The sequence below is a fragment of the Chelon labrosus genome (genome assembly GCF_963514085.1).
Source record: "Chelon labrosus genome assembly, chromosome: 23".
Taxonomy (NCBI): Eukaryota; Metazoa; Chordata; class Actinopteri; order Mugiliformes; family Mugilidae; genus Chelon; species Chelon labrosus.
The window spans coordinates 13783688-13807218 of NC_140356.1; the positions used below are offsets into that span (position 1 = coordinate 13783688).

The window sequence follows — 23531 nt, forward strand, 5'->3', positions numbered from 1 at the left end:
CAATGAATGACTCTCATTTCTCTCTCCCTCTGGTTCTCCTCTCCTGTCCACCCGCACTGATAAGGTTGGTAGAGGCGAAATGGAAAACAAACATGCTCATTAGCGGACGTTGGCGACGGGCGCACACAGTTGATACAAACCGCCGTGTGTGTGATTGAACTAGACGCCGCGCACTCTGACACGCAAACGAATAAATGGATCTAATGAAAGCTGCATCAGTTGTTTTTAAGTCGTATAAAGTCTGAAGAATTGCAAGAACTTTTACGTCTGTTCCTGCATCTGAAGATTCAGAGGTTTTGGAAAACACAGTCCAGGGTGAAGATATTCATCACTTCTGCTGTGTCGACAGTGAAACCCGTTTTTGGCTTCATCTTGTTTGTGCACGCGAGGCGATTTTATTCGGTGGTGCTAACATTGCTAGCAAGACTTTTTATGTGTACAGAGGTCACTGCTTCATGGTCCAACACTCCCACCAGGTCGGCTTTAAGGGGAAGGGTTGTATCGCGGCATGTTTGTTTGACAGTGACTTGCATTTTTCCTATGGATCAAGACATTCTTTGAAGCAGTGCTTTAAAGGATGAGCTGCAGTCTGTGTGTTTAAATGTGGACGAGGCATTTGTTAAAAATAGCATTAATGGTGCGAGCCCTGAGATAATACCACCTTTGAGAGTTGATGCGTGTCTGCGAAAAAGGTTGCACCAAAACAGTGTTTCCACTTTCCATTTAGATCTGTTTCAGCATCTACCAGCTACTAAGTGAAAGGTTCAGCTCTTTAGTTGCTAAATGTTATATTATACTAATATTATGTTCGCCATAACTTCACCTGTCTGCCATTTGCTGCCAGGAACTTAGCCAACACAGGGTTGAGTGTCAGCCGCTTCAGCTACATCTAAAGGCTAAAATACTGCAGGACATAGACACCATGACCTACGCATGTAGCCTACGCCTGTGCGAGCGATTCATACTTGTGCGCCCGTCAGTCTGGCTCGCTCTGTAAATGCCAGTCGGCGCTAGTTGGCGGGTTAATTTTTGTTTCTAGTTCCTGCTTCACTTTCGACAATGGCGACTGAAACTTTCGCCGTTTGTATCTCCGAACCGCCTCAGTCCACTTTTCCCCGATGCGTTCCATCTTTATTGATTCAAAACAATCAATTGAGAAGTTGGAGAAGCAACCGGAAGTACTAAAGCGGAAATAGGCTACTACCAAGCGGACCAATCACAGCTCTTGCAGTCTGCGTCGCCCCGACACGTAGTGGTGCCTGTCAGGCTACGGCGTTAGGCTCTGCGTATGGTCTGGGCTGTCGCTGTAGCCACGGCGCCAAATTGACGCAGATACTATAATACCAAAACAATCAGCATAACTCAATGATTAAGCTTTTACTGCACCTAAACAAGTTGTGGACATCCAGATAAAAAGTGCCAGTTGTTGTTGACGTAGGATATTCAGGATGACTAAGAGACAGGAAGCCTGAGCCATGAGTGTTAAAGAAGAAAGAAAGGGGACCTCAAATCCTGTTGCGTCTTAAGTGCATCTCTGTTTCTTCTCCTATTTTAGATGGGAAGCTGACACATGCAGACACTTTATGAAGTGGGCTGCAGATAAACAAACACAGATGCAGACAGAAAATGCCCTCAAACAAGTGCCTCTGTCTCCGTAATCCCTGTCGCAGAGAGTATATATATATATATTTAGGCCGCTTCTCGCGCCTCTTCATTTGTGTCAAATCCACTTATAAAAACGCATGACCACACACCACGTCTTTCTCTCTTCTGACACTTTTTCCACTCACCTGGCGTGGGAACACCAATCCACTTCGCGGGGGTGACAAATCATGACACCCGCGTCGAGAGAGAACAGAAACACTGAGGCTCCTGTCTGTCAACTGTCAGGATGCAGTCGAGTAAAACATGTATTTAGAATGGAAGAATTTTCTTGTTCAACCTACGTTTGTCCAGGGAATGCTTCTGCAAAAGGTTTACTCTGGTTTCCCTGCAGCACACGATCCTATATAGTCCTTTAATGCTGGTTACCAAGCAGTACGGCCTTAAAAGTAAACAGAATTTAATTTATTCAACTTCCTCACTCTGATGTTTCCTCTTATGTTGTATTTAAAGCCAACAACCTCTTGGTCTTGAGCCCAGTTCTCGAACCTTAAAGCTATTACCACTCATGTAACGTTTAGCTTCATGATTCAAATTAGAATTAACATCCTCACGCGAACACGGGGGGGGGAAAGAAGTGGAACACATTAAACCAGAGATGGTAACATCCATAACGGCGGGACGTTTATTAGGACAAAGATCTTTTTTGGCCTGCAAAGGAGCTGATGCTGTGATGTTCTGCTTGGAGTCTAGTGCATTATAATTAAGTTGGCCACTCAGCAACACTCATCAATGAGAAAAGGGCAGCAGCTTCCCGGCTTTAATTTTTGCAGAAAGCTTTAGGTGAGCAGCTGCAGAAAGAAACTCAGTCTCTAGCCTTTCAACATACCTTACTCATACTAAGATTATATTCTAAGTATAATATCCTGGACTTAGATGGTCTGCGATACATCTTAACACCAGCCCTGGTGCTATCACAGCTATTATATTCACTTTTCGTGTAATGGGAATGGTGAGTTTGAATGGTAATTTCTCATTACTGACACAGTGATTTCAAAGAATATATCCCTGTGTGATATGGCCCCAAATTTAACTGCATAAAAATTAGCATTCATCAGAAGCACACACCATATTTGCTTTGGTTTAAGTTTAAAAGTGATATGATCATATCACATACAATAGTATCACGATAAATCACAATACAGTATTGCGAAATGCTGAGTATCTCAATGAGATATAGTGCAATTTATTACCTGTGTTCAACTGCAGCTTTTCTGCAAATGGGAAATATTGTCCATACCTTTGAGGTAATTCCTCGTGTTGGTGCTATCCCTATAGTATTTCATTTTCGTTCAACAGTCTTTGCAAATTCCATGAGTCATACCCATCTCCTTTGTCCCTCCCTTGGTAGAAAATCCAAAATAAGTCCATACATTTGATTTAACTGCCCACTGACTGTCACCCCTGCCGTCTTCCTCAGAAAAATGCTCAACAGCACCATCCCTTGGCCTGAAAAAGCTATTGATTTCATTATTCTAGTATTTTCTGTTGACGTCCCAATAGAATGATGCTTGGCATCCGTGTAGTTTTGTCATCCTTGTGAGTTTGCCAAGAAGCCAGCAGACTCCAGGTGGTGGTGGTACACAGATTTTATCCTCAGACAAGTCCAGACTGGCTCCGTCACTCTGTTTTCGGTGTCAGTGCTAAGCTAAGCTAACCAACATGAGAGTGAGAGCGGCCCCATCGTCTAACGCTTAGAAAGGAACCCAATAAAAAGTAATAAGTATTTCTCTGAGCTTTCCAGACGCACAAATAAAGGAACCCCTAGGGCATGACTATGTGCAAAAGATGTCAGTCACGTTCTCAGTCTGTACATTTTAAGGACATTTTGGGCAGTCGCCGTGGGTTACAGCTTGTCCCGACTTCCCGGAAATTGATTTGCAGATTTACAGGGTGATAATGTTAAGCTTGTTGGCAGTAGCTGGTGTTGAGTCACTTCCAGTGATCATTAAGCCGCTTCACTCTTTCTCTCCCTGCGTCGAGCTCCTTTCTACCTCCTGCCTTTGATTATGTCCGTTGTTCTCCTCGCTTCTTCCTCTTCCTCGTCTCTCCTCCTCTCATCCTCCTGTCGCACGGCTAAATTTTTTTCTTCCTCACACTTCCTCCACCTCGTTCCTTTTCTATCCTCTCATCTGTTTTATCCATCTGTCCCATCCTTCACTAGATCCTCTGTTTAAGATAAGATAACGCTTTATTCATCCCTTTGGGGGAAAGACTCAGATACTACACCAGCTTGGCAAGACTCTTCACAAAAAGACTGTGTTCATATATGTGTGAGAAAGAGGGAAATTTAATTTAGCCTCTCTCCGTGCCAGGCTCTGTCTAAATTTAGACGGGTAAAACCTTCTCACAATCCCTTGTCTTAATCAAAGGGCTGCACCGACCTTCACAACTCTCTGAGTCCCTGTTGGAAACAGTAACCAACCACTGGTACAGCCCATCTCATCCAAATATCTGGTTGCCGTCTGCGGTTTTCTGTCTGTCTTCCCACTGCGTCCTTAGAGGATGCTTGATGGAGATGGAAAATTGTGGCTCTGAATCTGTCCTTACTCATTCATGTGTGAGCTTGTGTTTGTTTGAGAGCGTCGTGTGGGAAGTTGTCATTGCCTCGCGTTCGGGGCTTTTCATCCGAGTGTCACGAACACCGTCATAAACTCATCTCTCTGGGCGTTGGTGTGTGTCGGCCCTTCGGCGTCCGCGTCCACGTGACGCGAGGAGACGTCCTTGATGGCGCTGTGAGTTAATGAGTGAGTGTCTCCCCGGCTTTTATGAATCACCCGTGCTGACGCTTACAGAGCTCATCGCAGCAGACACACAGGAACGTACAGAGGCGTGTCGCATTTATTAGAAAGCTGCAGTGGGAGGAATCATCATGGAAAAATACACCTGATTCATTTTTAATTACAAGACAAGGCTGCAAGAGAGGAGTGTCCCACTCTTGCTAGTTTAGATGCTGTTGTTTCAAATAAAATTTGGGATTGTACTCGTGAGGAGTCTTCCCCAAAGCCAAAATTAGATGTTGTTTATGAATAAAGTATCATAGTCTGACTGTAGACTAGTGTTCTTGTGATAAATAAGTCCCTCACAGTGCCCAAGCTCAGATACAGTTTACAGTTATAAAAATTCGTATAAACAGATATCCGCATACGATTCATCAAATTTTGTAGGCGAGGGTTAAGATTTTGGATTTGTGGTCCGATACCTATTGACCAATCACATTTGAGCGGGCTTTGGTCGCACGCAGTCCATGTGGAAAGAAAAACAAGGCAAACGTCCCGTTGGTAAAGCAAGCATTTGTCAAGCAAATACCTTAAACAAAGCCGTTGTAGTTCTTGGGATGTGTGGCGAGGAGGTAGGACCCAAATGCAGACACAAGGGGAGGCAGGAGCAGGAAACAAAAGAACGTTAATGAGAATGTACAACTCCGGAACAAAAAGCGCTGCAGTTGAAAAGCGAGACAAAACTTGGAAAAACAGGGGAGTATGTAAACAGAGGGAACTTCTACAGACTTAACTCAACAGGAGTAGCATAGACGATTTGACGAAGGACAAAGAGAAAGACGGGACAATACATGTGCAGAGGGGCAAACTAATAAGGGAGGAACACACAAGGAGAAGCCAATCATACAGTCAGATGGAAAACAGGAATTGAAGAAGGACGCGAAACACCAGTGAAGAAGCTTAAAAAATAAAAACAAGAAATGCAAGAAATACCAAACGGGGTTACATAAAACATTCAAAACTCAGTGCCTTGACAGTAGTGGTTTAAAAATGTCCGTTCATGGATGTCATCTCTCATCTCCATTCTCGCTACTGGGACTGCTGCACAGATATCCTTTATCCGTTATTCAGATATCAGCTGGCCTCACCGGGAGTGCCGAAAAACATTGGCTGTAGCCCCCAGAGATCGGACTATTAACACATCTGTTTACTTCTCCTCAGTAGCTATACGAAGCACATTGATTAAGTGTATTTGAGGGGTACAAAAAGGCTGTTTGATGTCTATGCTGAGACTCTCCGACCGACCGACCGACTGGGTGTTTTTACAGCATTTCCTATCAGCAGCCAACTCTCCAGCTCTCAGTGGCTGCTCTCTCTGGTTCAGCTGATAAAGCTGTTAAGCTGGAGAAACTCTCATTTCAAGTCCTCCCAGCAGGAAGCTCGGTAAATGGGATCAAGATTGTGACACGTGCTGACCACACACACATACACCGATCAGGCATAACATTAAAACCACCCTCCTAAAATTGTGTAGGTCTCCCTTGTGCCCCCAAAACAGTTGTGACTCATCAGAGAATGGACATGGGCCTTCTGAGGGTGTCCTGTGGTGTCTGGCAACAGAATGTTGTTAGTGGGGGGCCTTTGGGTCCTATGGGTTGAGGGGAGGGGCCTGTCAATGTTGTCTTACTTCAGCTGTCGGTGGTTTTAATGTTGTGGCTAATCGGTGTACATGTAAACAACAAGTAAATTAGCATCTGAACTGTTCTCATCATAATGTCTGGGAATTAACTGTAACGTCGCAAACCCTAGAGATGAAAAGAAGAATGCCATCCCTGTACGTGTCTGTCTTCTTCTTCTTTTCTTCCGGGTGTTAGAATCATCACTTTCACTCTTTTGTGTCGCCGTTTCACAAAACATTTGTCCCGCTGAGATGCAGGTGCGTCATTCTCTCCCAAGTGTTAGATCTCTGTTGTTCAGGCATGGACTGAAACATGGCGGCTCATACCTTATTCAATCTGACTTTTCTTGCTGCAACGTTCCCTCTGTCGCCGTCTTCCGCTCCCACACCCCCTCCCGTCAACCCCATTTCTTCGTCTCTTTCTCTCTCTGTGCTCGGAGAGAGGTGGCTTGTCTGCTGCACGGCTTAGCACACAGGCTGCGATCTTCCTCTGATGCTCGAATTTGGCGTGAACCCTGCTGCTAAGCCGGGGCGAAGGCATTCACAAGAGAGGGTCACAGAGGAAATGTTAGAGCGAAATGTGAGAGGAGGCGTTTGTTTCTGTGCGATGTCGTTTCCGTAATGCATGTTCTGGAGTGAGGTCCCCACGCTAGATAAGTGGGTGCAGTAATTCTTCCTCTCAAATCCCAACTTGCTGATTGTTTGTCATTTTTCCACTTAAAGGAAAGCTCGGTATTAAACTCCCAATAATAGCTGCAGCTGCTGAATTATAGCTCCCAGCAGGGCATTTAGTGTAGGTATGTTCCTCTGGAGTACTCTGTTTACATGAGTACTTGGGAATATGCAGCCATAATAAGATGTCAGGGAAGATTTAGCAGAGCTCTGAGAGTAGATTAGAAGTGTTTGCTAGCAACGTGTCCTTACCCAAACTACATCCCAGGTGTTTTTAATGAGGGAATTATCGCAAATTATTGTACTTAAAGAATAAACAGCTTTAGTATCTGAACAGATATTTGGAACTACGTAAGATGCTCAGGGTGCAGAGGGTCTTGGGAAAAACTGGTCCGGTTTACCGACTTGCACAATAGTCTAGCAGGAAGTCCTTGTTTTTCAGTCTTCAACGTTTGATGTGGTTGTATTAACATTGTAGCACCACAAACGTTTCGCTAAGTGCATGCCTAAAGCGTCTAGCTGTTTTTGGTTAGGGTTCGCATATGGGTACACATCATATAATCATTAAAACTCATTCTAACACTGTCCCTTTGTTAAGTTTGCCACGTGAAATGTCTGCGCAGGCCACCCAGGCCTTTCTGACATGCAGTGGTAAGTCCCTGTCCCATTACCATGCATTATGCATGGCCCATCTCTCCAGTCCCACAAATGTAAAAGCTGCCCCAGAAATAGAAGACGTTATGGTGTCACGGTGACGTCTCAAATACGTAAGGACATTTTTTGTTTTGATAACTATGTTCGTATTGCAAGACTAGATGTCCAAGTACAGTTATTTTTGTGGATCTTTGAGCTGAAATGTCAATTCGCGCAATTCAAACAAGGCACTTCACACATTCATCCTCGTTCATTATTTAGTAATTTATCAAAAATCATTGTGTAACTAACAATTTGTTCCTATTTTTGTCTTACAGAAAGAATGGCTTTGCCTCAACTGCCAGACCCAAAGAGCCATGGCGGGCCAGCTGGGAGACATGCCACCTCCATCCATGGCATCCCCAAAGAAGGAACCTCCTGCTCCTGCTCCTGCTCCCGCTCCCGTACCCCCCTCCACCCCTGCACCTGCTGCTGTAGATAGCAAACCTGTAGTAGAAGCAGCAGACCTAACCCCACCAGCTCCTGAGACCAAGGTAGTGCCTCCAACTATTCCTGCAACCCCACCTGATAGTGTACTAATTTCACCTACTGATAGTAACCCTCCTCCCGAGACCGCCCCACAGGAAACAGCGCAGACAAAAGAACTAGAACAACATTTAGCAGATGAATCAGCACCTGAGAATGTAATTCATCCTGAGCAAGAAGGTCACATTTCAGAGAGTTTATCTGAGAGTATCCATCCAGCAGCAGCAGCAGCAGCAGCTGAGGAACAGCAGAACAGCTCTGAGAAAATAGCAGGGGACCATCCTCACCCTGAGACACAACCATCTGATTCTGATCAAAAACCACTAAGTGCATCGGTCATTGAAACCCCAGCAGTTGAGCAACAACAGAGTAGCTCTGAGAAAGCAGCAGAGGACCATCCTCACCCACATACAGAGATATCTAATGTTGAGCTGCAAACACAGAGTGCATCGGTCATTGAAACCCCAGCAGTTGAGCAACAACAGAGTAGCTCTGAGAATGAGACAGAGGCCCTTTCTCTCCCTGTGGAAGGTGAGACGCAGAATCTATCATCTAATACAGGTTTAGACAAGACAACTGTCCCTGCTGAAGTAGAAACTGAGCCAAATCCCAAGATTACCGAGGCTGAGGCTCCCCTGGCAGATAATGAGAAAGTGGAGCCCACACCAGAAAGGCCTCCAGAAGTGACAACAGATTCAGTTGAGCCAAAGCCTGCCTCGATCCCCGAAGCAGTCACGCAGGAAGTATCTCCTGTTCAGCCAGATCCTACAGATAAAAATGTAAAAGAGGAGGTTTCAGTTATAGAGGTTTCAAATGAGAAACCCCAAATAGATGAAGCCCAACAAACTCCAGCTGTACAAACCCCATCAGAAGCAACAGACACAGCTTTAACTGTGGACCAAAAAGATATCACTACAAAACTAGAGGCTGACAGTGTCCAGAGTGATGTTACTACAGAAATAAAGCCAGAAGCAGAAGCAGAAACAGTAGCTCCTGTAGCCCCTGTTGACAAAGCTGACATCCCTATACCTGACAAGACTCAGGAAGTATTAAAACCAGAACCAGAAAAATCAGAAAGTCCTTCAGTAGTGTCAGACGAACAATCTGTCTCAGCTTCAGAGGGGAACGTTAAGGCAAATGAAGAGGAAAACAAATCAACAGAAAAAGAAACAAATGTAAACAAGGAGAAAAGTATAGAGGTTTCAAATGAGAAACCCCAAATAGATGAAGCCCAGCTAACTCCAGCTGTGCAAACCCCATCAGAAGCAATAGACACAACATTACCTGTGGACCAAAAAGATATCACTACAAAAGCAGAGGCTGACAGTGTCCAGAGTAATGTTACTGCAGAAATAAAGCCAGAAGCAGAACCAGTAGCTCCTGTAGCCCCTGCTGACAAAGTTGATGTCCCCATAGTTGACAAGACTCAGGAAGAATTAAGACCGGAACCAAATAAATCTGAAGGTCCTTCAGTGGTGTCAGATGAACAATCTGTCTCAGCTTCGAACGTTCAGGCAAATGAAGGGGAAAACAAACCAACAGAAAAAGAAACAAATGTAAAAGAGGAGAAAATATTAGAGGTTTCAAATGAGAAACCTCTAATAGAATCCAAACAATCTCCAGCAGTAGAAGCCCCACCAGAAACAATAGACACAACTTTAACAGTGGACCAAAAATATATTGATACAAAACCTGAGGTTGACAGTGTCCAGAGTAATGTTACTGGTGAAATAAAGCCAGAAGCAGAACCAGTACCTCCTGAAGCAGAACCAGTAGCTCCTGTAGCCCCCGTTGACAAAGCAGACGTCCCTATACCAGACAAGGAAGAATTAAAACCAGAACCAGAAAAGTCTATAGAATCAGAAAGTCCCTCAGTAGTGTCAGACAAACAAGCTTCAGAGGGGAAGATTCATGCAAATGAAGGGGAAAACAAACCAACAGAAAAAGAAACAGAGAAACTTCATGTGGCAGATGACTCAATTCCTGTTGCTCCATCTGAAGGAGAAACTAAAGCTCTAGAGAAAGCCAACAAGGGGAATGTTGTTGAAAATAAAGTTTCTCAGGAAGTCATTAATTATGAAGAAACAGCTATACAGAGAATACCTGAGGGGCCTGATGAGGAAACATCAGTCGAAATGAAAACAAATGCAGCTGCAGAGAGGGCCATTGAGGTAAACGCTGACGTAGAGAAAGCTTCTGAAGAAGAGCCAGCTGAACAGAAAACAGTGGAGAACACAAATGACAAGAAACCTCAAGAGGAGAGCGCTAATATGGCAAGATTGAGTCCAGCACTGAACTGTGCTGAAACAGAGACTGTTTGTCTCGTAATAGAGAAGAATGAATCAAAACCAGCGGCAGAGCCAGCTCCGACTGTCCCTGAGGATACGCCAAAAGAAGAAATACAAATGCATAAAGAAATAGAGCAGAGAACAAATGACAAGCCTGCTGGGGAAAACCTTGCTGAGACAGTATCATTACCGGATGAAGTAGAGGAGAAGAAGTCTATGTGCGAAACAGAGAGTGTGTCGCAGAAAGAGGAAAAGCCGACGCCAGGAGAAACGGTGTTAAAAGCAGAGGTTAGCTCTGACACAGCAATAGTTACCACAGTTCCCTCACCTCCCGATTCTAAAGAGCAAGAAAAGGTCAGTGTTGAGGTGCCAGAGCAAAGTGTAGAGACGTTGTCATCCCCAAGCGTTATTAGTGAGACTCAAGCCATAGATAAAGCCTGTGAGGAGAAGCTCTTCCAGGACAAGGCAGAGGCTGGTTCACAACAGACAAACAGTAGCTCTGGAAATCAACATGAGGTAGACAGAGAGACGTTCACACAGACAGACAGTGATGAGAAACAACATGAGAAAGTTGGTGAGGTGTCAATCAAAGAGACTGAAGAAGAACATTACAAAAAAGAGGATGAGACACAACCTGTTGCAGGCAACATCCAGGAAGCTATTTCAGTATCAGAGATGAGCGCAGTGTGCGACAGAACTGACACTGCAAAGTCTGAAGTAGGAGAGAACACGGTGTCAAAGACGGATGAAGTATCGGAGTCAGGTCTTGAAAATGGAGGTGTGCCTGTATCTGTAGCTTCACTCCCTGTAGCAGAACCTGAAATCCCAGTTTCTGTAGTTATTGAGCAGGATAAAGGCCTAAAGGAGGAGAATGCTGATATGGAGACGAAAGAGGAGGCTAAAGCTTTACCTCTGGAAAAGTTCATTGATGAAGATGCTGTCTCCGAGGTGACCAGTGTATTTAGAACTATGTAGTGGCAGAATATGTAATCATCTGTGCATTATTTACTGTATTTCTGCAATAATAAACCGATGTATTCAGGTACACATGGAGATGGGTAACTAACATGCTACCATATTGGAAATAAACATTAACAATACACAGTAGAATATTTTGATTGTATTTATCACATTCCTCAAAAGTGGAATTTCAGTTTCATTGGTAATCTAAACAATTAAGCTTCATATCATGATTGAAATTGGCTGATATGCATGCATTCATCTCCATGTTTCATTCCAATATGTATATGCACATACTTAGATTTCTATTGCAATACATAATGGATCATAAACTTTATTATGTTTTATTTCAATCCATCAGGTGAAAGCAGTGGAGACTTTGAAGGACACTGGAATGAAAGAAGCCCCTGCCAACGAGAGCAGTCCCACCAGCCCATCAGATCTAGCAAAGCTGGAAAGCACCGTCCTTCCCATTCTTGAGGCGCAGACAACCATGCAAGAAGAGGAGAAACAAACGGACACACTAAAGACCAGACGCAAATTAGAGGTACTTCCTCTCTCGCCTGACTCACCAAGCTCAGAAGAGGACAGAGAACTTTCTGAGAAGACGACCAAAGGTACCACAAAGAAAAAGCTCCTTGTGCCCATGGATGTAAGGGCAGATTCCTTGGATGATAGTAGTGAAAGCTTTGGAAAGGAAAGCCCAATGTCGGGAGATGATGAGGATTTCATCAGAAAGCAGATCATTGAAATGAGTGAGAATGAGGATGCTTCCCCATCTGATGAGGAAAACCTAGTACGGCGAAAGATCAGAGAGCAGGAGAAGAAACAAATGGATCAGAAGAAAACAGATGCTGTAGAGAGGAGCACATCAGGAAAAGCCAGACGACTCACCAAGAAAACCACTATAAGTCCAGATGATGAAGATAATGAAATCAGCAGCTCCTTGGCTGAACGTGATATAGAAAAAGAGGAAGGACTAGAACCAAAAGAAGAACAGCGAGGTACAGCAGTTCGCAAATTCCAAACTATGGAGCTTAATTCAACCAGCAGCCCTATGCGTATACATAATGATGAAGGGGAGCCTGAAATGGAAAGCCTGACGGACTCTCCTGATGATCGGTCTAGAGGTGAGGGGTCTTCCAGTCTACATGCATCCAGCTTCACTCCTGGAACATCCCCAACATCTCTCTCATCACTGGATGAAGACAGTGACAGTAGTAGTCCGAGCCACGCCCGTGCTGGTGAGGGTAAACAACACAGGAAAGCCAAACACAGGCAGCCTGGTCAAATGCTACCAACTATTGAAGACTCTTCTGAGGAGGAGGAGTTACGGGAAGAAGAGGAGCTGCTCAGGGAGCAAGAAAAACAGAAGGGCTCAGGGAAAAAATCCAAGAAAGACAAAGAAGAGATTCGAGCGCAGAGGAGGCGAGAGCGCCCAAAGACACCACCAAGCAACCTTTCCCCTATTGAAGATGCCTCGCCAACAGAAGAACTGAGGCAAGAAGCTGAAATGGAGGAGATCCGACGATCATCGTGCTCTGACTTTTCCCCCAGTATTGAATCAGATCCTGAGGGGTTTGAAATCCATGCTGCAAAGATTGCAGCTGTCCAAAAAACATATCAGTTGCCTATATCAGTATCTCTTCACTCCCCCACAGATGATGAAAACACTGAGAACCTACAGAAGAAACCTCTGAAATCTGCTGATGAGGCTTATGAAGAAATTATGTTGAGAGCTAAGTCTCCAACAGCTGACAAAGGTGAGATTCAACCACAAAAAGAGTCCCTTTATGGAGGCATGCTCATTGAAGACTATGCCTATGCATCTCTCATTGACAACTCAACATCTGATCTTGGGGAACCAGAGAAGATTATTGTTCCTGCTCAGCCCAAAAAGCTGAGATCACCAGATGAAGTTTATGAAGACATGATAAAGAAAAGAAAGGAATTCATGCAGCTGGAGCAGGAATACCAAAAGATGCAGCCAAAAAGCACTACCCCAGAAATTGTTCTGCAGCCTGCAGAGACTACCTTCTCCATAAACAGTACAGTAACATTAGATAAAGATGGGAAACCACTGTTGGATGCTGAAACTGCCTACGAAGAGCTAATGAAAAGAGTCCTCACTCCTGGAACAAGTCCAACTCAACAGGGGCCCGAAGTGGAAGCTACTGCATCTAGAAGGGCACTCCATCCTATCCCAGACTTAAAGGTGACACAGTGCTCTTCAGGAGAGGTATCCTCTGATGAAGAATACAATGCCACTAAAAAGGAAGATGAGATAACTGCTGTTTCAGATGTGACAACAGCAACAGAAAGTGAGCCTGTGAAAGACTTTACTCAATCTCCTCCATCCTCAACATCAGATCAGGAACCTCACACAACAATCATAGCATCCCAGACTGATATTGTGGACTTATCTAATGCATTCCCAAGAACATCAGCCCCTGTGATTTCCAGCGTGTCACCCTTGCCCACCGTCCCCCAGTACACACCCAGTACACCCAGTGTAGTGTCAACTGCCCCACCTGTACCCCCCAAGCCTAATGTACTGCGTAGGGATAATTCTCAGGAAAAAGCAGAAGAACCTGTTGCACCACTGCCTCCTCCCACCCCACCTAAACCTACAGTTTTTCCCAGGAAACCCCCAGTTCCACTTCCACCTCAGGCTTCAGCAACTTCAGTAAGGCCAGAGACAGTGGCTGTGAATATGGCCCAAGGACCAGCTACAAGACCAGCAGTTACTCCGACGTACAAACCTCATGTTCCCCCGCCTGTTCCTCCGAAGCCATCCATTCCTGCTGGAATTGGGGACAGCCACAGACCAGGACATAGTGTCAAACCACCAATTGCACCAAAACCTGGCTCACAGCCTTCTTCACCTGCCCATACCCCTCAACCACCAAGACCCACTGTACTTCCTACGAGTCCTAATGACACAGTCCTGAATCTCAGCCCCTCTTCTGAAAGCAAGCCGTTTCAACCCTCACCTTCTTCTCCAAGATATGCCCGCAATCTTCGGGACACGTATGTGGTCATCACACTGCCATCTCAGCCAAGCTCTCCAGTAGACGGTGTCACAACTCAAGCTCCTTCAAGCCCCAGCCCAGTATCATCTGCACACCAACCTCAGCCTGAGAGTTATCATCAACCACAGCCTCAACCTCAATCATATTCACAGCAGCATCAACAAACAGTTCCTCCTCAACCAACCAGGGTGCCTCTGGCATACACACGTGTCACAGAATCTATCGAAAGTCAAGAGATATGTGGCCCAGAAAAACACGTTTCTAGTTCTTGTCATATAATTGAGGCTATATCTGCCTCAGCTCAGCCACCAGTGGTTATGCCTAACCTTATCTCTCAAGTGGTCACTACAGAAGTCCAAAGAACCACTGTCTCTGTTGTTCATGAAAGGACACCGCCTCCAGTGCCAGCTCCAAGGGCAAATGGTGTCCCAATCTCAATGGAGAAACCTAAGCCCCAACCGCCAGCACAGAATGGACAGGGCTTTCAACCTTCGGAAGTGGTAGATCTTAGGACTATGAAGGTGGATCCAGGATCAGACGTGAATGGCGTGGATCTTTCTTCTAGCCCAGACTCAAGACGCCAGTCCTTTGTAACTGATGTCAGTCGTCAAAACAGTGCCGTGCAGTCACCTGTGGTCAACCTCAGTGCTGAATCATCCACTGTTTCCATTGTGACTGATAGCATTACCATTGTGACTTGTGCTGCCACAATCCAGCGATGTGACAATGTTGACACCTCTCAAGCATCTTCAATGCCCCTTCAGCTAACAAAAAATAAGGCATTTGAACCAGTTTCTCAAATAATATATCGGCCAATTGATTCTCAGCCCTCTATTCATGCGACTGCAGAAATCCCTATAAACCTCTCAGTTGGATCAAGCACAGGTGGAGGGGCTTTCCAAAGCACCCCTGTCACTATTGCACCCACTTCTGTTCCAAGTTGTGTTGCCAACGGATTAACAACAGGTATAACCACAGTGGCAGGAGCTGTTGACCTCAGCACGACAAAACCATTCAACACTGTGGTATCTGTGGATGCTGCATCTGCAGAAGTGCTTACAGCTGTAGTCACAGATGATGGCAAACCAGTGGATCTGACAGCAGGAAAAAAATCTGTATGCTGTGATGTTGTATACAAGTTTCCATTTGCAGGAAGTTGCACGACTCAGCAACCTACCACACCCCTGCCAGAAGACCGTTTTGGATATCGGGATGACCATTATCAGTATGACAGATCTCCTTACGGCATGAGAGGATTTGGTGGAATTAAACCATCAATGTCAGATACTAACCTAGCAGAGGCTGGGCTGTTCTTATATAAGAGTAAGAACAGCTATAATTTTAGTGGCACAACAGAGGGTGCAGTAGATCTTACCTCATCAAAGATTTCTGATGCAGGTCAGTGCAGTGACATTGCAGACCTGTCACTTAAATGTCACTTTGAACTGCCTCCACTTATTCATGGCTAATGTGGCGTTTCTTTTGGTTAGTCTTTTTTTGTTTGTTTGTTTTGCATGGACATTATTTTGTTTTTTGTTTTTTTGTTTCTTTTCTTCATAAGATTTTGCATGTGCCTGCATGCTATTATGATTGTTGCACGTCAGTATTGGAGTTTTTTCCATGTTCCACCTTTTTTTTTTTTCAGAAATTGGATGAAGCATGGCTTGATTCAACATTCAGTAACGCTGCAATATTGGGACTGAACTGATATTTTTGACTTTTGACAGGTGAAGCTGTTGACTACTCCAAGAAAGGAACTTACGCTGGAATGACAATTCCACCCTATTCCCAAGCCAGAGTCACAAGTGCTGTTGGTACACTCTTTGGTACAAGCAGTGTTTTGAGGTCATCAAATGGAGTGGTCTATTCTTCTGTTGCAGCACCAATTCCATCTACATATGCCATTACCACTCAGCCTGGGTCCATATTTAGTACAACATATAACACCCTGTCTGGTATGCATACCAGCGACACCATGCCTTCCCTTTCCAACCTCCAGAACCTGCCACTTACACGGTCTCAGAGTTTTCTGTCCACCATCTCAATTACTGCAACAGAAGAACAAGGAGATGCCCCTCTCAATCTGGAGATATCTAGAGTGGATACTACTGCTGCCTCTACAGCAACAACCTCTTTATCCCTTGACACCTATACTGATGCTTCTCTGGAGGCCATAGCTGCTTCTCTAGAGGCTCTGTCTTCGCCCATGGTTCCTGGGGATGGCCAGTATCAGGCAGAGCGTGAGAGGCTGGAAATGGAGAAACTCAAGCAACAGCGCTTAGCTGAGGAATTAGAATGGGAGCGTCAGGAGATCCAGCGGTTCCGTGAACAAGAACAGATCCTGGTACAGAAGGAACTGGAAGAGCTGCAAGTCATGAAGCAGCAGATACTGGCCCAACAAGAAGAGGAAAGACAGGCTCACCTTATGATGCAGAAAGAAACCTATGCCCAGCAACAGCAGCAGCTTGAGCAGATTCAGAGACTCCAAGAGCAACTCCGTATGCAACTTGAAGAGCAAAAGCTTCGTCAGATGTACCCTGGTGGGGACACACCAGGGCGTGGTGTACAGGAGGCAGTTGTCTTAGGACCTGATGGTACAGTACTGGCACGAAAGATCACTGATAGTGGGTGTCAGACTGATGAAGAGGATGAAACGGTCAGCAAAGCTTATACAGCAGGGAGAAAAAAGAGAAGCGTTAAAAAGAGTGTAGACAGTTGTGTGCAGACTGATGATGAGGATCAAGAGGAATGGGAAGCTCAGAGCAGAAGCCGACAAAGCCGGCCACGTACAGCCAGGGGTGATAGGAGTGGTCATTCAGAGATGTCTCTCCAAGCCCACACTGAGATTTCTATACAAACGGATACAGAGGGTAATATTATAATGGACACCAGGATGGAGCTGTCTGACTCTGAAAGGACCTCACCAAAGAAACGACCTACTCCCTTAGAAATAGGCCAATCTCCTAACCTCAAAGCTGATTCCTCTACGCTTCAAGCCCCTCCTAAATCCCCCAAAGTGCTTTATTCCCCCATATCCCCTTGTATATCACCTAGCAAATCCCTTGAGTTTGTATCATATGATAAGTCACTTGGTGATACAAGCCCACAAAAGCTAAGAGGTAGTGCGGATCCATCAAAAACCTCCCCAGCAAGTCCCAGAGGACCAAAATCCATGCAGAGATCCATGTCTGACCCTAAGCCCATGAGCCCAACAGGAGAAGAAAGAGGAAGTTCTGGCACCCAGTATGGTGATAGCTATACTGTAAGTACAATAACTTTACAAATGTCACATTGATTGACATACATGTCAGGAAGGTTAAGAAAGCAAAAACACTAGTTGACTTAACTTTGGATGTCGTCCAGGTTTAAATGTTTCTTTTGGTTAATAATCTTGGTTAATAGCTTAAGCTTTTCTTTATAAAATACTATTGGCTGTAGAATTTAGTTTTCTGCTTGGGCAAATTCACCGTTGAAAATTTCATACACACATAAACAGATCGGAATCAACCAAAGCTCGCAAGATAACTGCGGGATACATAACTGTCAGAAATCCATAGAGGCCCAGTGTGAATAATTTACTTATTTTTAGACTAAAGTGAAAGTTAGTGTGTAGTTTGTAATGGTAGTGGACAGAGATATTACTTGGACACTTGAGAGGTGAAGAATAAATTGTGTTTTCATACAGTCTACAATTAATTTTGTCAGTATTTAATCATGATTTAAGACTATTAAGAAATTATATTATAACCCTGTTCATACAAACTTTAGCCTTTATCTGAGTAATCTGAGTGCTAAAAAATCAATTTTTCTAATTCTGAACATAATATTACCATTTGGCTTCTTGAAGTCATGCAACAGTAATCTTTTTCTTCTTACAGGGGAAAGGCTCAGGCGGCACACCAACAGGCACTCAAAAGAAGGTGAAAAGGACTCTCCCCAATCCACCATCAGAGGATGAATCAACAACCACTGGCCAAACAGCTTACAGCACGGGTTCTGCCCGTCGTAGGATGTGCCGTAATTCCAACATGGCACGTGCCAAGATCCTACAAGACATTGATCGTGAGCTAGATCTAGTGGAGCGTGAGTCTTCCAAGCTCCGCAAAAGACAAGCAGAATTAGATGAAGAAGAGAAAGAGATAGACGCCAAGCTCAGGTACTTGGAGATGGGAATTAATCGTAGAAAAGATGCACTACTAAAGGAGAGAGAAAAAAGGGAAAGGGCCTACTTACAGAGTGTTGCAGAAGACAGAGACTACATGTCAGACAGTGAGGTCAGTAACATAAGAGAGACTAGAGGTGGACGTGGCGCTGGTGAAGACGAGGAGATCGAAGGCCATGGTTTAGAACGGCCAAGGACAGCTCCTCAGTCAGAACTAGATGACTTTGAGCCACCTCAAACCAAGCACGAATATGAAAAATACCAGTATCAGTACAATCAAACGCAATATCAGCAGTCTCTTTATCAGACTCCCCAGTCTTACCAGTCTCATTCGATTTACTCCTCTGTCCCTTCACTCACTACCTCTCAGCAGCAGAGTTACCACCAGATGCTTTTATTGCAACAGAAAGCTGCAAGACAAGCAGCTCTACTCTCAGAATTGGATGCAACTAAATATGATGTCATTAGCCGTCAGCCTGATCCCACATCATCAGCTTACCTTGGGGTCAAGTATGACAAATACGGCAACCACCTTGACCTCAGAGCCTTGGATGTGGGAAGTATAGCAAGTAGCCCAATGTCTGCAGTATCAGATTCCTACTACACAGATGTAGATCACCATACACCTCGGAGTTACATGCTCCTCGAAGATGCTGCAGAACTAGCCAAGAGTTCCACAGGCCTGTCTTCATCTTATAGTCTGGCTGAGAGGGAGCTGGCTAAGGCAGAGAAGTTGCTGCGTAGGAGTGCTGCAGATCTGGGGTCTACTGACTATTTGGGATCCACCTCCAGACTCCATACTTTTGGAAAGACTCCTGATGAAGAGGATACAATGGAGGAACCCTATGAACTGAAACTTCTGAAACAGCAGCTCAAGCAAGAGTTTAGGAGAAGTACAGGTGGGACAGAAAACTTAGAACAACTGACAGGTCTCTCTCAACACTACTATACTCCAAGCACTAGCATTTCTGGTTACTCCCAAAGACACTATCCAAAGTCAGATAAGTACAGCATCAGTCGACTTACTCTTGAGAAGCAGGCAGCTAAACAACTCCCAGCATCTATGTTGTACCAAAAACATAAGACTCCACTACTAGATCCTAAAATCTCCTCCAAGTATTCCTCTATGACAGACAGCAGAGGTTTGGAGACAGACTATAGCAGCTATCTGGGGTCAACAAGTGCATCTCCGAGATCCAGTCGGCTCATGCAGGATGAGATTACCTTTGGCCTTCGTAAAAATATTGCAGAGCAGCAAAAATATCTTGGGTCCACCTTGGGTGCCAACTTGGCTGGGTCACTAAACCTGGGCCAGAGCTTGGGCTTGGACTCTGCCTATCCTAGTGGTAGTCGCTCAAGACCCTCATCTAGGCCCACATCTTGCTATGGTCTAGACTTGTCTATCAAAAGGGACCCATCCAGCTCTTCGCTAAGGCTTAAAGGAGATGGTGAAACATCTGGAGATGGGCCAAGTTATCAAACCCCCTCTGGTCGCACCAAACCAACGAGCCTTCCTATTGTTCAAAGTGGGCGTGGACGAATACCCATAGTGGCGCAGAACTCGGAGGAAGAGAGTCCACTGAGCCCTGTTGGGCAGCCCATGGGCATGGCCCGTGCATCAGCAGGACCTCTGCCCCCCATCTCAGCTGATTCAAGGGACCAGTTTGGTTCTTGCCTATCTTTGCAGGAATCCCAGCAGCAGCAACATATCAGGGAAGAGCCAACCAGGGGTAGGGGTTATGTGCTGCTGGATGACCTTCAGGGCACCATGTCAGATAGTGAAGGTAAAAAGCATACTTGTCACACTGTCATTCTTTTCCTATTCAGTATTTCATCATTAAGAGTGTCTGGTTATGGTTTGTTTTGCATGGATTTGCTATGTTGGATAATGTTTAGCTTGTGTATATCAATTCAAATTCTGCATGTGTCTACTAAAGGTTTTGTGTTATCATGTTTGACCTTAACTTTAGTGAATGTATTTTCTTTTCATTTTCTGGGGTCAGTACACTTAGTTTGTTGAGATCTGGTGTCTATGCATGCCTTTGTGCAGTTTCCTTCGTCTTCGTCTTATAGGCCCTTTATGCATGCACTGTGTTTCTGTCTCTTTTGTAGATAAACTACTTTCACTGCATGTCCCTGTAAAATCTAACTTCCTGTGAAGTTATATTAGGTGGGAGCATCAAATAACACTCACATATTTTACTTAGAGCATACTGTCACTTGTAGCTAATGCAGGAGGTAAAGAAGAGTGTCACAGTCTTTGAAATCCTAAGCACAATGCCTAGGGCATAGTAGCAGACTAATCCAAAACAGTAGTCAGGTTTAGAAAATGTTTTCCCCACAAGTGATACACTAAAAAAAGTGCCTCTGCCACTTGCAAAATATACACAATTGGTCCAGATTTCTGTCAATTGAAACTCTTAAATTTGCTGTTTGAAATTACAGTTTATTGTTAATGGTGACATAGCTTTAGTACATCAAATACATTTCTGATAGCTAATCTGTAATGTGGATATTGAAAATTGTGATGGAATAGGTTTTTAATATTTGTGGGTTAAGTACTTTGACATTCTTAGACATGAATACTTGATACTTGATACAGGATGCATTTATCACAGTACAGGGACCTTGAATATTTTTATGTTTGAAATGCATGGTATGTGGTTTCAACACTTCTGTGTGTAATAAATGTAAAACTTTAACTTGCATGTCTCGTCTTGAATATTTGCTTTTGTGTTGTGATTTGTCCATGGCTTTATGTTGCCACGTAAATGTTTTTACTGCATTTCCTGAAGGTATTACTGTCTCGCTTTAGTGTAGTTTTTCATATTTTTTTTATTATAAAACAGGAAATAATCCTATCAAATGAAACAACTCATTATACAAGTGAATGAATACATTTTGCTTAGCAAACGTTCTGTTAGTATTATTATTTTTTGTCTTAAGTTTTTATAAGTGAAAGCTTGTGAGCTGCAAATAGTTTCTGTCAAATGGATTAAGAGCTTTTAATTACAACAAGAGAGAAGCCAAAGGAAACATTAATTAAATACAAACAATGCCTACACTTTCAGCTATTATCTGTGTGACACTAATTTGTGTGTTATAAAAAGTGCTTCCATAAAGCAGCATAGAACCAGAGAGTTTATAAGTTGAGGACAAAGGAAAAATGACCAAATGTCTTGGTTTAAGTAAGGACTTACTCTACTGAAAGCACCATTGTTTATATTTCTGGTTTTCTGATTCCTATGGATCCCATTATTTTGCAATGTAAACCCATTTGCCTTGATTCCAGCCCTAAGTGAATCCCTGATGGCTTTGAACAGAGACGATGCACCCAATGGTAGAGTATTAGTTCAGTTCTCTAGTTACCTATCTAACGCTTAAGTATATTAACCTGCACCACAAATAAAATGCACATCACCATAAACTGATGCCTAAATGTTGGGGAGGTTTACGACATTCTTAAAATGGCAGTCAAATAACACTTGAAGTATCAATTCAGAACTAATGTTAATGATTTTATAGGATATTTTACGAATATGATGTGTTTTGGAAATAACTTAATAGTGATATACAGATACCCAACATTTACATTCATACAAACTTCTCACATCATAGCTTTAGATTATGCTACTATACTAATATTGATTTATTAACGCACTAACTGCATTTTTTTCTTCTCCTATAATATTTGTGAAAATGTAGCCTTGCTTGGCATCCTTTTCTTATTTCTTATGGAAAAATAAATCCAAATTGAAATTTCATTTGGCCCTTGTGGCTTCCAAATATTTTTCACCCTAATTACTTTTCACAAATAGAATTTTGCTTAAATTACCTGAAACCCACCCTCTCACGTGCAATGCAGTCCAGGTTCTCAGACAGGTACTGAAGCAGTGCTTGTTCTTTGTTTTTATCCTTGAAGCCTACCACCTTAGACGAGAAGAGACAGACTGGTTTGACAAACCAAGAGATGGACGGTCAGAGAACGGACAGGAGAAGAGACAGGTAAATTTCTAATGTGCATGTGGATATACTGTATGCAGGAGTACACATGGTTAGTCAAATTGCTTAAAATCTCACCATTGTGTGTGGGCAACAGGGAAAAGGCCCATACTACCCATTCCCTCACCTCAGGGTCAAACTGCAGAGGGATCCCAAAGACCGCAGTGTCTCAGGTAAAGTACCTCAGTTTACTAGCATGCTAACGTAAGAATGATACGTTAGCAGCATGTATTGCAAGCTAAATAAGTGTTATTGACTGTTCTGCATGCATTAAATTGGAATATTAGAATCACTGCTTGCTTACTACCATCAAATATGCGTTTCTTACAGCAAAGATATTGCTTTCCTTTTATTATGAATAAGATTATGAATAATTATCATAAAATATCACTATCACTATTTAAAAGGAATAAAATGTACATATTATTATCTCATTAGGCCTACGGAGCATGACTAGTATGCTCCATGCGTTTTATTCACTTGATGCTCGTGCCAAACAGTCAAGTCACTTCCCTTGCCATTACGTTCCATCACACCATTCCTCCAGGCTCAACGCAGGCAGACATTTCATTTCCTGGCTTGTCCTTTGATTTGGCTCCTTTCCACACTCATCAGTCATTGCCATGCTCAAGATGGCGTATCCCTCACACTCTGGATTACCTTATGCAATAAACCAACAGCCCACAAAGAATTTTATTTACGAGTGTCAACTCAGTCATTTTGCCTCACTCGTTTAGTTTATGTCTCTTTTTCCATGCAAACATGTTTAATTAGTGAGTGAGGTTCTGGTTCTTTGTAATTGATGGCTTTTGTGTGTGTGTAGAGAAAAGTGATTGAGGGGCTGGTGTTGAGAGAAAATGGCTTTACGTTTTTATGGCTGACCAGCAAACTGAGTAACAAAATCGTGTGTGGTGAACGATTGTCTTTGGATTAACATCTGGGGATTAGAAATTATCTGTCTACAAAGAAAATTGTCCCCTGACTTTTCTACCACAGGCTGAGTGAATCCCAGGGACTTCAGAGCTAAGATAACATGCTAAGCTAGTAACCGTCACCTGGAGTTTTGCCAGGTGTTGTCTCTTAAATGGCTTGACAAGCTCCTACCTCATTTTGTTATGTGGAACCATGAAGCTAAGTTTCTTAAATTGTTAAATTGTTCATGAAATTTGATGTTTT

General features: G+C 43.7%; 1 protein-coding gene across 1 annotated transcript in view; it reads left to right on the forward strand.

Annotated features, from left to right (window-relative positions):
- The window catches only part of pcloa (piccolo presynaptic cytomatrix protein a), a gene marked incomplete at both ends in the record, with an annotated part of 55768 nt that overhangs the window by 13926 nt on the left and 18311 nt on the right, over nucleotides 1–23531 (forward strand). Inside the window, 7 exons of the mRNA XM_084573486.1 lie at nucleotides 7704–7919; nucleotides 11521–15589; nucleotides 15919–17453; nucleotides 18070–20137; nucleotides 21646–21693; nucleotides 22276–22358; nucleotides 22453–22528. Coding sequence (XP_084429612.1) covers nucleotides 7704–7919; nucleotides 11521–15589; nucleotides 15919–17453; nucleotides 18070–20137; nucleotides 21646–21693; nucleotides 22276–22358; nucleotides 22453–22528 — 8095 coding nt within the window. The remainder of the gene's footprint in view (nucleotides 1–7703; nucleotides 7920–11520; nucleotides 15590–15918; nucleotides 17454–18069; nucleotides 20138–21645; nucleotides 21694–22275; nucleotides 22359–22452; nucleotides 22529–23531) is intronic.